The sequence below is a fragment of the Chiloscyllium plagiosum genome, unplaced genomic scaffold (assembly GCF_037043375.1).
Source record: "Chiloscyllium plagiosum isolate Xiang-an unplaced genomic scaffold, Cpla_swu_hap1 HiC_scaffold_28, whole genome shotgun sequence".
In the NCBI taxonomy this organism is placed as follows: Eukaryota; Metazoa; Chordata; class Chondrichthyes; order Orectolobiformes; family Hemiscylliidae; genus Chiloscyllium; species Chiloscyllium plagiosum.
The window spans coordinates 11,691,387-11,704,448 of NW_028270166.1; the positions used below are offsets into that span (position 1 = coordinate 11,691,387).

Sequence of the window (13,062 nt, forward strand, 5' to 3'; positions counted from 1 at the left end):
ACCTTGTTGTGTCTCCATGGTTACTGCCTGACCCGCTGGGATCTCTAGCATTGGTTGTTTTCAGTACAGGTTCCAGTATCTGCAGTAATTTGCTCCTACACCTATAGATCAGGTGAGAGTGAGAACTGCAGATGCTGGAGAGACAGAGTCGAAAAGGCTGGTGCTGGAAAAGCACAGCAGATCAGGCAGCATCACGTCGACTCTCCTACTCCGCGTATGCTGTCTGACCTGCTGTGCTTTTCCAGCACCACCCTTTTCGACACATGTAGATCAGGTCTGACCAGGTAACAGGACATCAAATTTTTTCTTCTCATTTTCTTTCTCTTGAGATTTTCTCAAGGGCTATATTTAGAATTTTGAGGCCTTTTTCTTGGTTTTCAGAAGCCTCTTCGTCATTCTCACAATCTACTACTGTGTTGGGTAATACAGTCACAATACCTATATATTTATGTTCACTGATGTGGTATTTGGATTTAAACTTGCAGAGTTGGAAGAATTCATTAGCATCCTCCCTAATTGTCAACCCTTCATTAAACTCAAGGCCACAACATACAGGGAAAACATTACTGGCCTGGACAGTATTTACATTGATACAAACAAAAGACATAACTTATCAATTAATTATTAATTATTGTTACAAAATAGCAAAGACATTTCTACACATAAAACCCCACCACCCAAACACAATTTCCACAGACTGGTGAGGTCACACCAATGTGTTTCCATTGCTCAAACATAAAGCTGGAAACTTTTAACTAGACCCTTTTTTATTTCAATTTCAGGTATAAATTAAACAATTAATAGTGACCATTACAATGCTATATGAAATAACTCCATAGAAGCCAGTATCCCGTCACCAAGTCACTCTTTATTTACACGGGGAGAGTCCTTGACACTGATCCCCAGCTCCCTCGCAGACGGCTCTCAGAGTGAACAGAATCTCTGACACTCCTCTTTATATCTGTCAGCCAGGGCTCTCTAATTGGAAGAGATGAACAGCACCAAGCAGGGAACTCATATTCTATGCTGTCCAGCTGGCTAACCTCATTAGACTCACTACTGTCCCACCTATAAGGTTCAATTATTCTGTTGCTGTTTGTGGGAAACAAACAGAAAGTGCTTGAGAAACGCAGCATCTGCAATGAGAGAAACCAGGCTAATATTTAGAGTTCGGTATAATTCTTTTTCAGAATGAAGCAATGTGCCTTTTTAAATTTTTGCATTTTGATTATGGAAGTCTGTTACAAGTGACAATCTAAGACAAAGCAGCCCCAGTGATTAGCACCCTAACTCTCACCTTCACCATTCACTCCTTCATCATCAACACACAGTGGCAGCAGTTTGTGTTAACCCCAAGATGCACAGCAGTAATGTAACAGCTCCTTACAGTACCTTGCAACCCATGATCTGTTCACCCCACCCCCACCCCGGAGAAGGGAGCAAATACATGGAAATACCTCCAACTACAAGTTCCCCACCCAGCCACATACAGTATCATAGAGACGTACAGTACGGAAACAGACCCATTCGGTCCAACTCATCCATGCTGGCCTGATACCCTAAATTAATCTAGTTCCATTTGCCAGTATTTGGCCCATATCCCTCTAAACCCTTCCAGTGCATATGCCCATTCAGATGCCTTTTAAATGTTGTATTTGTGCCAGCCTCCACCATTTCCTCTAGCATTTCATTCCATACACGTCCCAAATGCATGAAAAGGTTGCCCCTACTGTCCTTTTTAAACCTTTCACCTCTCACCTTAAACCTATGCTCTCTAGTTCTGGACTCCCTCAACCCAGGTAAAATATGTCGCCTATTTACTGTGCCCCTCATGATTTTTTAAACCTCCATAAGGTCACCCTTCAGCCTCCGACGCTTCAGGGAAAACAGCCCCAGCATTTTCAACCTCTCCCTATAGCTCAAATCTTCCAACCCTGGCACCAACCCTGAACCCTTTCAAGTTTCACAACATCCTTCCAGTAGGAGGGAGACCAGAATTGCACACAACATACCCTCCTGATTTGGAAATATATCACTATTCCTTCGCTGTTCTTTATAGCACCATGGACTTCGTACATCCCAAGGACTGCAGTGGCTCAAGAAGGACAATTAGAAGTGGGCAATAAATGTTCGCATAGCCATTGACTCCCACATCCAATGAAGAAATAACTTAAGGAAATTGATGCTTGCTGGGCTCGATTGGTGACGCCTGGGTAGGGACAAAGAGAAAGGTAGAACATTTCGGAAGATAGGGCCGCAGCATGAAGGAGACATTTCATAGGACCCCTACAGTGTTGAAGCAGGCCATTCGGCACATTGAGTCCATACCAACCCGCCGAAGAGCATCACACCCAGATCTACCTCACTCCTTAACCCCACATTTACCATTGTTAACTCACTTAACCTGCACATCTCTGGACACTAAGGACAATTTAGCATGGCCAATCCACCCTAACCTGCACATCCCTGGACACTAAGGCCAATTAAGCATGGACAATCCACCTAACCCGCACAGGAAACTGGAGGAACCCCACACAGACACTGGGAGAATGTGCAAACTCCACACAGATAGTCACCTGAGGGTGGAATTGAACTTGGGCCCCTGGCGTTGTGAGACAGCAGTGCTAACAACTGAGCCACCATACCGCCCCCATTTCGAAGCACCGTGAAGTGTATCTCCACACATAAAGCAGGTGTGTCACCTCTGCATTAATCCAAGATACAAAACTAAACAAGATACCCTCTGAGAACTTGATGCAATCCAAAACTATACTGCTTGTGTCAATCCCGTTCAATATCACTCCTCTGCTCACTGAACAACATTACCTGGTTAAACAATGTCTCATTTTTAAAGTTCTTATACCTGTTTTTGAGTCCCTCCATGATCTTTTCGCCCCCACTCCCTTTCTGTATAATCTCCTCCTGCCCACAGTCCTTCGTGATAACTCATCCAATTCCAGCTTGTTGACTGTCCCTGATTTAAGTGCTCCACCAATGATGGCACCTTCAGCTGCTTATGCCCTGGCTTTGGAATTCCTGCCTGGCACCTATTTATCTCTGTCCTATTTTCATGTTGTTGAATATTTTCAAAAACCTACCTCTTTGACTGATTGCTTTTGGTCTTCTGACCTTCATTCTCCTCGTGAGACTGGGTGCCATATTTTGTTCAATAATTGGGCCCTTGAAGTGTCGTTGGATGCTTTGCTACGTTAAAGATGCTATTTAAATCCAATTTTGTTGTTGTTATCAAACATTATCTCTTTTCACAGTATCACCTTAAAAACTATATTTTTGCTGCACTGTTTGACACTCTCCTGAAAGTGCAACGAAAGGGGTTTGGTTTAGGAATCCACTGGTAAAGACTGTGTTTCAACTTCTCAACCATAGGATAAAGGCAGTGAATTTGATCTCAACCAGCCTGTTCTAAATCCATCCGAGGTTGATGAGTGCAGTGACTGAACAGCGACCACAACTAGGATGTCCTGTCTCATGCTTCCCACTCTAGCTAAGAAAAGACACGCTGGACAACCACTTTATGAGGAGGCTGAGCAAGAAAGACACAATGCTGTATGATTTATTTCTTATAATGATTTACATAATTAAGATGTTGTGAAACTTGAAAGGGCACAGAAAAGACTTATAAGGATATCCCCAGGGTTGGAGGGTTTGAGCTATAAGGAGAGGCTGAATAGGCTGAGGCTGTTTTCCCTGGAGCGTTGAAGGTTGAGGGTTGACCTTATAGAGGTTTATAAAATCATGAGGGGGCATGGAGAGGGTGAATGGCCAAAGTCTTATCCCCAGAGTAGGGGAGTCTAAAACTAGAAGGCATAGATTTAAAGGGAGAGGGGAAAAATTTAAAAGGGACCTAAGGGGCAGTGTTTTCAAGTCGAGGATGGTGCATGTGTGGAATGAGCTGCCAGAGGAAGTGGTGAAGGCTGATAAAATTACAACATTTAAAAGGCATCTGGGTGGGTATATGAATAGGAAGGGTTTAGAGGGATATGGGCCAAGTCCTGGCAAATGGGAGTAGATTAATTTAGGATATCTGGTTGGCATGGATGAGTTGGACCAAAGGGTCTGTTTCCACGCTGTATATCTCTATACTCTATGACTCTAAAGTGGCGCTGGCTTATGGTGACTTATACAGATTTTACTGAATTTTCATAAATATATATCACAATAGATGACTATTATTATTACTATGATTATTGAAGTGGGTCATTGGGTGTGAATATTCTGAATGAACCACCTCCCTCCCAGCACTGAGCCCAAAATTAAATGACTCTTTGTTTTCCTTTGAGACACTAAAGTTGAGAGGAGGTTTGTTAAAGGTGTTCAAAGCCATCAGGGGATCCGAAGCAAGTAGGTTGGGAGAAGTTGCCCTCATCCACAAAAAGATATGAATGTGATAGCACAGATTTGGAATAATTGGAAATAGCAGCAATGGAGATGTGAGAGAAAATCTCTTCGTGCAGAAAATGTCAGGATCTGGAATGCACTCCCGAGAGTGGGAATAGACTCATAGAGATGTACAGCACAGAAATAGACCCTTCAGTCCAACTTGTCCATGCCGAGCAGGTATCCTAAATTAATGCAGTCCCATTTGCCAGCATTTGACACCCTCTAAAATCCCTCTAAACATTGGGATAAAGACTTGGCTATACACTATCCATGCCCCTTATCATTTTATAAGGTCACCCCTCACCCTCTGATGCTTTAGGGAGTATCTGATGTGAGTAGGATAGTGGTTTGAAGCCCAGTATCAGCCATGATCATATTGAAAGATGGAACAGACTCAATGGGCCACGTGGTCTAGTAATGCTCCTATTTCTTGTATGTTCTTGGAAGCAGATTTAATCAAAGCATCCAAGGAATAATTTGCTTTAATATATAATATATTTCATGGTTAATATCTCAGTTTGCATGTAGAGATGTGCCCATGATATCATCACTGTATCATCACACGCAACCTGAGGGTATAAAGGTTTCAGATTTATGGCATTATTCCAGATTAGCCTGAGTTTCTGGAGAGTAGAGTGATTGCTGAGGGGAACATTGCAGTAGCCAGCTCAATAAAAGCAATGTATGAGTTTCAGCAACGGGTGGCTTATGATTGAGGTGAAGTTGGACAGAACTGGAAACAGGAAGCATGAACAATGTCAGGCTTATTTGATTGCAGACAGACAGGTTCAGCCTCAGACAGTGGTGAGGAAAAGGAGTCAATTGTTGAGAAACAGACTTTGTGGTGGGACTGAAGATGACAACATCAGTATTCCTAGCATTCGAATAAAAAGGATGACTCGTAAGAGGATGGTGAGTAAGAGGATGGTGAGGAATAGGCCACATTCAATCCCCAGAGTATGATCCTTCAAATGTTTGTTTTGCTCCAACCCTTTTAACACGCTCACTTTCTGGCCACTCGGGTAGTCATTTGAAAAACAACAACATGCCAGGTTATAGGGAGAAGGCGGGAGTTTAGCACAGGTGAGCTACTGCTTTGGAGAGCCAGTTCAGATACAATAGGCCAAATGGCCTCTTTCTGCACTGCACCAATAAATGCAGCTGTATAACAATCAGGAGAAGGGAATCTGGTTTGTTTAGACCCTCTGAAGTGCAATGGCTCTAGAATTCTTATATCAGCCAACCCATCACAGACTGCAATCCAAATCTGCAACCAGTTTCCCTGTTGAGTCAGTCGGTGATAGGTTACTGCCACCCTGAGAACTGAACAATATCTAGACTGACATCTCAGTGCAACATCGAGAGAGTGCTGCATTACTGTAGGAAGCCACCTTGTGCATGAGATTTTTTACTGCTGATGTAAAGCCACAGTGTGGTGCCTATTGAAGAAAGGCAGTTGTTACTCTGAAAGACATTCCTGATTTAATAACAAAGATGGATTAACTGGTTGTGTATTAGCCTAGTCTTTTAGCATGAGTGCAAAGGGACTGACTCCAGCAGTATTAAAATTAAGAAAGCTCTGTGAATGTGAAAGGGTTTTAAAACGCCAGGTTCTTTTTTCCATCCAGGCTATGCAATTACAGGCTAAAGCAGCAGGAAATAACTACACCCTAAATATAAACTCCAAAGCCTGTTTATCCCCTAGTGGTTTATAGCTCAGTCTCTGCAAACAGATCAGGGTTGCTAAAAGGAGATAAGTAGTTGAAACTTTTCATCCTAAGCTTGTCAGACTTGGACCAAGGTAACCCATTTTACACAGCATGAAAAGAGAGTGCTGACTGGTTGAATCATCACTGACGTGGAGATAGGGGGTGGCACACCGGTTAGCACTGCTGCTTCACAGCACCAGGGACTTGGGTTCAATTCCATCACTGTCTGTGTGGAGTTTGCACATTCTCCCTGTGTCTGTATGGGTTTCCTCCCATACTCCAAAGATTTGCAGGTTAGGTGGACTGACCATGCTAAATTGCCCGTGGTGTTCAGGGATGTGTAGGTTAGCCCTGGAAAATGCAGGGTTAAAGGAGTAGGGAGGTTGGTCTTCAGAGGGTCGGTGTGATGTTGATGGGCTGAGTGGCCTGCTTCCACACTGTAGGGATTCTATACAACAAGAACAGTTACCTACCAACCTTAATTTTCAGACCAGGCAGGAAGATTATGATGAGTGAGGGTTAGATCAGGACAAAGTTCCTAGCTTGTATTAGATGGAGTGCCCCATCAGAATAAGTACACAGGAATGCAAAGCTAGGGGCGGCACGGTGGCTCAGTGGTTAGCACTGCTGCCTCACAGCACCCAGGTCCCAGGTTCAATTCCAGCCTCGGGTGACTGTCTGTGTGGAGTTTGCACATTCTCCCCGTGTCTGTGTGGGTTTCCTCCCGCAGTCCAAAGATGTGCATGTCAGGTGAATTGGCCATGCTAAATTGCCCCATAGTGTTAAGTGCATTAGTCAGAGGGAAATGGATCTGGGTGAGTTACTGTTTGGAGGATCGGTATGGACTGGTTGGGTCGAAGGGCCTGTTTCCACACTGTAGGGAATCTAATCTAATCTAAATCAGGGTTTTATTCACATCAGAAAAATGATCAAGAGATACAAATGGAGCAAAACATACATCACAACATAGTCAGTGATAAACAGATTTGTCTTCTGCTTCGTATTTCACAAAATTATCACAACTATATGTTTCTAAGCAAGAAATACTTATATAGCACCTTCCATATCCTCTTGACAGCCAATTAAATGCTTTTTAGGTGTTATAATGTATGAAAAATACCTGTACATTTGTGTATGGTAAGCTTCCACAGCAGCTATATGATTATGACCAGAAAATCTTTCTTTTTGTGATTATTTTCTAATCAAACTGACATATATCGAGGGCATGTGGGACTTTAACATAGGCCTCCTGGCTCGAATGGTTTTTATTTTGCTTATCAACTTGTACATAGCTGTGAACTAGGTGGGACTTGAACCTGTGTCTTCTGGCTCAGAGATAGGGGGTCATGCTTCAGCTTTATAAAACTCTGATTTATTTGCAAGATCTGTCAAAGTGGGCTAATCTTTGAGACTGTAAAAGAGAGAATTCAAAACTCTATTCTATTTTGGCTAAGATTCAATGTAGCTTACATTCAATCTTATCAAATTATTCTAACGCAGTCCACACTTGACAAATCAAGTAAATAAAACAGAGAAACAAATACAGAAATTGCGAGTGTAACTCAGCTGGTCTGGCAGCGTCTATGGGAAGAAAGCAGAATTAATGTTTTAAGTCCAGTGACTCTTCATCAGATCAATTGATATCTGGGTTGTGAAAGAGATCAGTCTGAGGAGAATTTGGTTGCCAATATGAATTATTAGATCAGAGAAGTTGATGAAGGCATGGATAGAGCAAATATCTTTTCCCCGGGGTGGGGGAGTCCAGCATGAGAGGGCATAGGTTTAGGGTGAGAGGGGAATAATTTAAAAGGGACCTAAGTGGCAACTTTTTCATGCGGGGGTGATGCGTGTATGGAATAAGTTGCCAGAGGAAGTGGTGAAGGCTGGTACAACATTTAAAAGACCATCTGGATGGGTATATGAATAGGAAGGGGTTAGAGGGATATGGGGCAAATGTTGGCAAATGGGACTAGATTAATTTAGAATATTTGGTTGGCGTGGACGAATTGGAGTGTTTCTGCGCAGTACATGAGTCTGAGAGTTAAAAATCACAACAATGTTTTAATTTATCGGTTTATTCCATTATTTGTAAAAACTACCAATTATCATTAAAACGCAGGAATCTTCCCTAAAAGTTTGTAAAAGTCAAGCTGTGGTGCAACGGTTTGATTTTTAGAAAAGATCAATTTGAACAACCTTTACATTTTCAATAAATACAACAGTGCATATCTGGACAAATCAAACAGAATTAGATTGTCTTTGCAAACATTCAGAGTTGTACTTATTTAATATCTAAAAATTGTTCAGATTGATTTAAAATCTATCAATCTAATTGATAAAAAGTTTGGCTATGTTTTTAAGCTGCAGTGCGCTGGCTGCCTGTTGTTGCCCGGAGGGGTTTGGGTGTAGCACCTGCTCCATGGTCTCGGTGTCACACTGAGCAGGTTCCCTCCCCGCGTTAGGAAACAGGAACCGGAGGAGCTGGACGGAAGGTTCCCGCAGGATGAAGCTCGGCGTCGGTTCGAGCTCGGTGTCGCTGCTCCTGGCTGTGGCCCTCGGGCTGTCGGTGGCCGCTCAGGGCCTTGGGGGGAGCGCGGCGCCGCGGACGGACGCGGCCAACAGCAGCAGCACGACGCCGCCCCCGCGCCGCCAGGCCGTGTACCCGGACAGGTCGGTGATCCAGCGGGCCGTCTGGGTGCTGCTCGGCATCAGCGGCCTCGGCGTGGTCTACTTCATCATCAGGAGCATCAGGTACCGGGGGGGTGAGGGGGGAATGGGGGGGGGGGGGGGGTGAGGGGGGAATGGGGGGGGGTGAGGGGGGGAATGGGGGGGGGGGGTGAGGGGGGAATGGGGGGGGGGGGGTGAGGGGGGAATGGGGGGGGGGGTGAGGGGGGAAAGGGAATGGGAGGGGGAAGGGCAAGGGGGAATGGGGGGGGGGAAAGGGGGAAGGGGAGGGGGAATGGGGGGGGAAAGGGGGAAGGGGAGGGGGGAATGGGGAATGGGGAAGGGGAGGGGGGAATGGGGAAGGGGAGGGGGGAAGGGGAAGGGGAGGGGGAAGGGGAAGGGGAAGGGGAGGGGGGAATGGGAAGGGGAGGGGGAAGGGGAGGGGGGAAGGGGGAATGGGAAGGGGAAGGGGAAGGGGAGGGGGAGGGGGAAGGGGAGGGGGAGGGGGAAGGGGAGGGGGAGGGGGAGGGGGAAGGGGAAGGGGAGGGGGAGGGGGAAGGGGAAGGGGAGGGGGAAGGGGAAGGGGAGGGGGAGGGGGAGGGGGAAGGGGAAGGGGAGGGGGAATGGGAATGGGAAGGGGAAGGGGAAGGGGAGGGGGAATGGGAAGGGGAAGGGGAAGGGGAAGGGGAGGGGGAATGGGGAATGGGAGGGGGAATGGGGAAGGGGAGGGGGATAGGGGAGGGGGATGGGGAAGGGGAAGGGGAGGGGGAGGGGGAAAGGGGGAGGGGGAATGGGGAAGGGGAGGGGGAATGGGGAATGGGAAGGGGAGGGGGAATGGGAAGGGGAGGGGGGAATGGGAAGGGGGAAGGGGAGGGGGGAATGGGAATGGGAGAAGGGGAATGGGAGAAGGGGAATGGGAATGGGAGGGGGGAAGGGGAGTGGGGAAGGGGAGGGGGGAATGGGGAGGGGGGAATGGGGAGGGGGGAAGGGGAATGGGGAGGGGGGGAAGGTTAATGGGAAGGGGAGGGGGGAAGGGGAATGGGAATGGAAGGGGAAATGGGAGGGGGGAAGGGGAATGGGAATGGAAGGGGGAAATGGGAGGGAGGAAGGGGAATGGGAATGGAAGGGGGAAATGGGAGGGAGGAAGGGGAATGGGAATGGAAGGGGGAAATGGGAGGGAGGAAGGGGAATGGGAATGGAAGGGGAATGGGAATGGAAGGGGAATGGGAATGGAAGGGGGAAATGGGAGGGGGGAAGGGGAATGGGAATGGAAGGGGGAAATGGGAGGGGGGAAGGGGGAAATGGGAGGGGGGAAGGGGAATGGGAATGGAAGGGGGAAATGGGAGGGGGGAAGGGGAATGGGAATGGAAGGGGGAAATGGGAGGGGGGAAGGGGAATGGGAATGGAAGGGGGAAATGGGAGGGGGGAAGGGGAATGGGAATGGAAGGGGGAAATGGGAGGGGGGAAGGGGAATGGGAATGGAAGGGGGAAATGGGAGGGGGGAAGGGGAATGGGAATGGAAGGGGGAAATGGGAGGGGGGAAGGGGAATGGGAATGGAAGGGGGAAATGGGAGGGGGGAAGGGGAATGGGAATGGGAGGGGGGAAATGGGAGGGGGGGGAAGGGGAATGGGAATGGGAGGGGGATGGGAGGGGGGGAAGGGGAATGGGAATGGGAGGGGGAAATGGGAGGGGGGAAGGGGAATGGGAGGGGGAAATGGGAGGGGGGAAGGGGAATGGGAGGGGGAAATGGGAGGGGGGAAGGGGAATGGGAGGGGGAAATGGGAGGGGGGAAGGGGAATGGGAGGGGAAATGGGGAGGGGGGAAGGGGAATGGGAGGGGGGAAGGGGAATGGGAGGGGGGAAGGGGAATGGGAGGGGGGAGGGGAATGGGAGGGGGGAAGGGGAATGGGAGGGGGAAATGGGAGGGGGGAAGGGGAATGGGAGGGGGAAATGGGAGGGGGGAAGGGGAATGGGAGGGGGAAAGGGGAATGGGAGGGGGAAATGGGAGGGGGGAAGGGGAATGGGAGGGGGAAATGGGAGGGGGGAGGGGGAAGGGGAATGGGAGGGGGAAATGGGAGGGGGGAGGGGGGAAGGGGAATGGGAGGGGGAAATGGGAGGGGGGAGGGGGGAGGGGGAAATGGGAGGGGGGAGGGGGGAAGGGGAATGGGAGGGGGGAAGGGGGAAGGGGAATGGGAGGGGGAAATGGGAGGGGGGAAGGGGAATGGGAATGGAAGGGGGAAATGGGAGGGGGGAGGGGGAAATGGGAGGGGGGAAGGGGAATGGGAGGGGGGAAGGGGAATGGGAATGGAAGGGGGAAATGGGAGGGGGGAAGGGAAATGGGAGTGGGGAAGGGGAATGGGAATGGAAGGGGGAAATGGGAGTGGGGAAGGGGAATGGGAATGGAAGGGGGAAATGGGAGGGGGAAGGGGATGGGAATGGAAGGGGGAAATGGGAGGGGGAAGGGGAATGGGAATGGAAGGGGGAATGGGAGGGGGGAAGGGGAATGGGAATGGAAGGGGGAAATGGGAGGGGGGAAGGGGAATGGGAATGGAAGGGGGAAATGGGAGGGGGGAAGGGGAATGGGAATGGAAGGGGGAAATGGGAGGGGGGAAGGGGAATGGGAATGGAAGGGGGAAATGGGAGGGGGGAAGGGGAATGGGAATGGAAGGGGGAAATGGAGGGGGGAAGGGGAATGGGAATGGAAGGGGGAAATGGGAGGGGGGAAGGGGAATGGGAATGGAAGGGGGAAATGGGAGGGGGGAAGGGGAATGGGAATGGAAGGGGGAAATGGGAGGGGGGAAGGGGAATGGGAATGGAAGGGGGAAATGGGAGGGGGGGAAGGGGAATGGGAATGGAAGGGGGAAATGGGAGGGGGGAAGGGGAATGGGAATGGAAGGGGGAAATGGGAGGGGGGAAGGGGAATGGGAATGGAAGGGGGAAATGGGAGGGGGGAAGGGGAATGGGAATGGAAGGGGGAAATGGGAGGGGGGAAGGGGAATGGGAATGGAAGGGGGAAATGGGAGGGGGGAAGGGGAATGGGAATGGAAGGGGAAATGGGAGGGGGAAGGGGAATGGGAATGGAAGGGGGAAATGGGAGGGGGGAAGGGGAATGGGAATGGAAGGGGGAAATGGAGGGGGGAAGGGGAATGGGAATGGAAGGGGGAAATGGGAGGGGGAAGGGGAATGGGAATGGAAGGGGGAAATGGGAGGGGGAAGGGGAAATGGAATGACAGTGGTACATGGATGTGGCAGTTAAATGGAATGGAATGGTGAAATGTGAGTGAGGTAATGTTAATGAATGGAGAAATGGGATGGGGGAAGGGGCATTGGACTTGAAGGTTGGAACATGGATTGACCTGGGGGCAATGGACTGAGTCGGATGCCAATTTAGTTTTAATGTGCTTTGGAAGGAAGGGTTTGGAAGGCACATGTGCTGTTGTTTAACCGTTTACATGAAATTACTTTTGCACAGTTCTATTTTTACGTTTACTTGTACATTAATTTGACACAATGGATTGGTGAATGTTCAATTTAATTAACTGTTAGGCCATGTATTTTTTCATTTTACATTACATTACTTTTACACATTTCATTTTTCCTCCATTTCCCCTTCCATTCCTTCCCATTTCTTTTTCCTTTTCCATTTCAATTCCTTTTCCCATTTCTTTTTTACCTTTTACATTTCCATTCCCTTTTTCCCCATTTCTTTTTTCCTTTTCCATTCCATTCCTTTTCCCATTTCTTTTTTTCCTTTTCATTTCCATTCCTTTTCCCATTTTCTTTTTCCTTTTTCATTTCCATTCCTTTTTCCACATTTCTTTTTTCCTTTTTATTTCCATTCCCTTTTTCCCATTTCTTTTTCCTACTTTATCATTACCATTCCCTCTTTTTCCCATTTCTTTTTTCCTTTTCCATTTCCATTCCTCTTTTCTCCCATTTCTTTTTTCCTTTTCCATTTCCATTCCTTTTTCCCATTTCTCACACACAAAACCACACCCACTAATAATAATAATCTCTCTCAACCCCCAAACCCCCAACCAACCCCACCCAACCCCCCCAACCCCCCAACCCAACCCAACCCAACAACCCCCAACCCCCAACCCCCCCCCAACCCCCCCACCCAACCCCACCAACCAACCCCCCCAACCCCCAAACCCAACCCAACCCAACCCCCAACCCCAACCCCCAACACCCAAACCCCACCAACCCAACCCCCACCAACCCCCCCCACCCCAAACCCAACCCCAACCAACCCCACCCCCCCCAAACACCCAACCCCCAACCCCAA

The 13,062-nt window shown here is 48.5% G+C and overlaps 1 protein-coding gene across 2 annotated transcripts in view; it reads left to right on the forward strand.

Annotated features, from left to right (window-relative positions):
* The first annotated feature begins 8,575 nt into the window (after window positions 1–8,575).
* LOC122565407 (protein FAM174C-like) overlaps window positions 8,576–13,062 on the forward strand; it is a 40,999-nt gene continuing 36,512 nt past the window's right edge. The window contains exon 1 of one of the 2 annotated variants that reach the window (XM_087975998.1): window positions 8,576–8,861. In XM_087975998.1, coding sequence (XP_087832124.1) covers window positions 8,614–8,861 — 248 coding nt within the window. In that variant the 5' untranslated portion in view covers window positions 8,576–8,613. The remainder of the gene's footprint in view (window positions 8,862–13,062) is intronic. The other variant, XM_087975999.1, reaches the window with a different exon arrangement.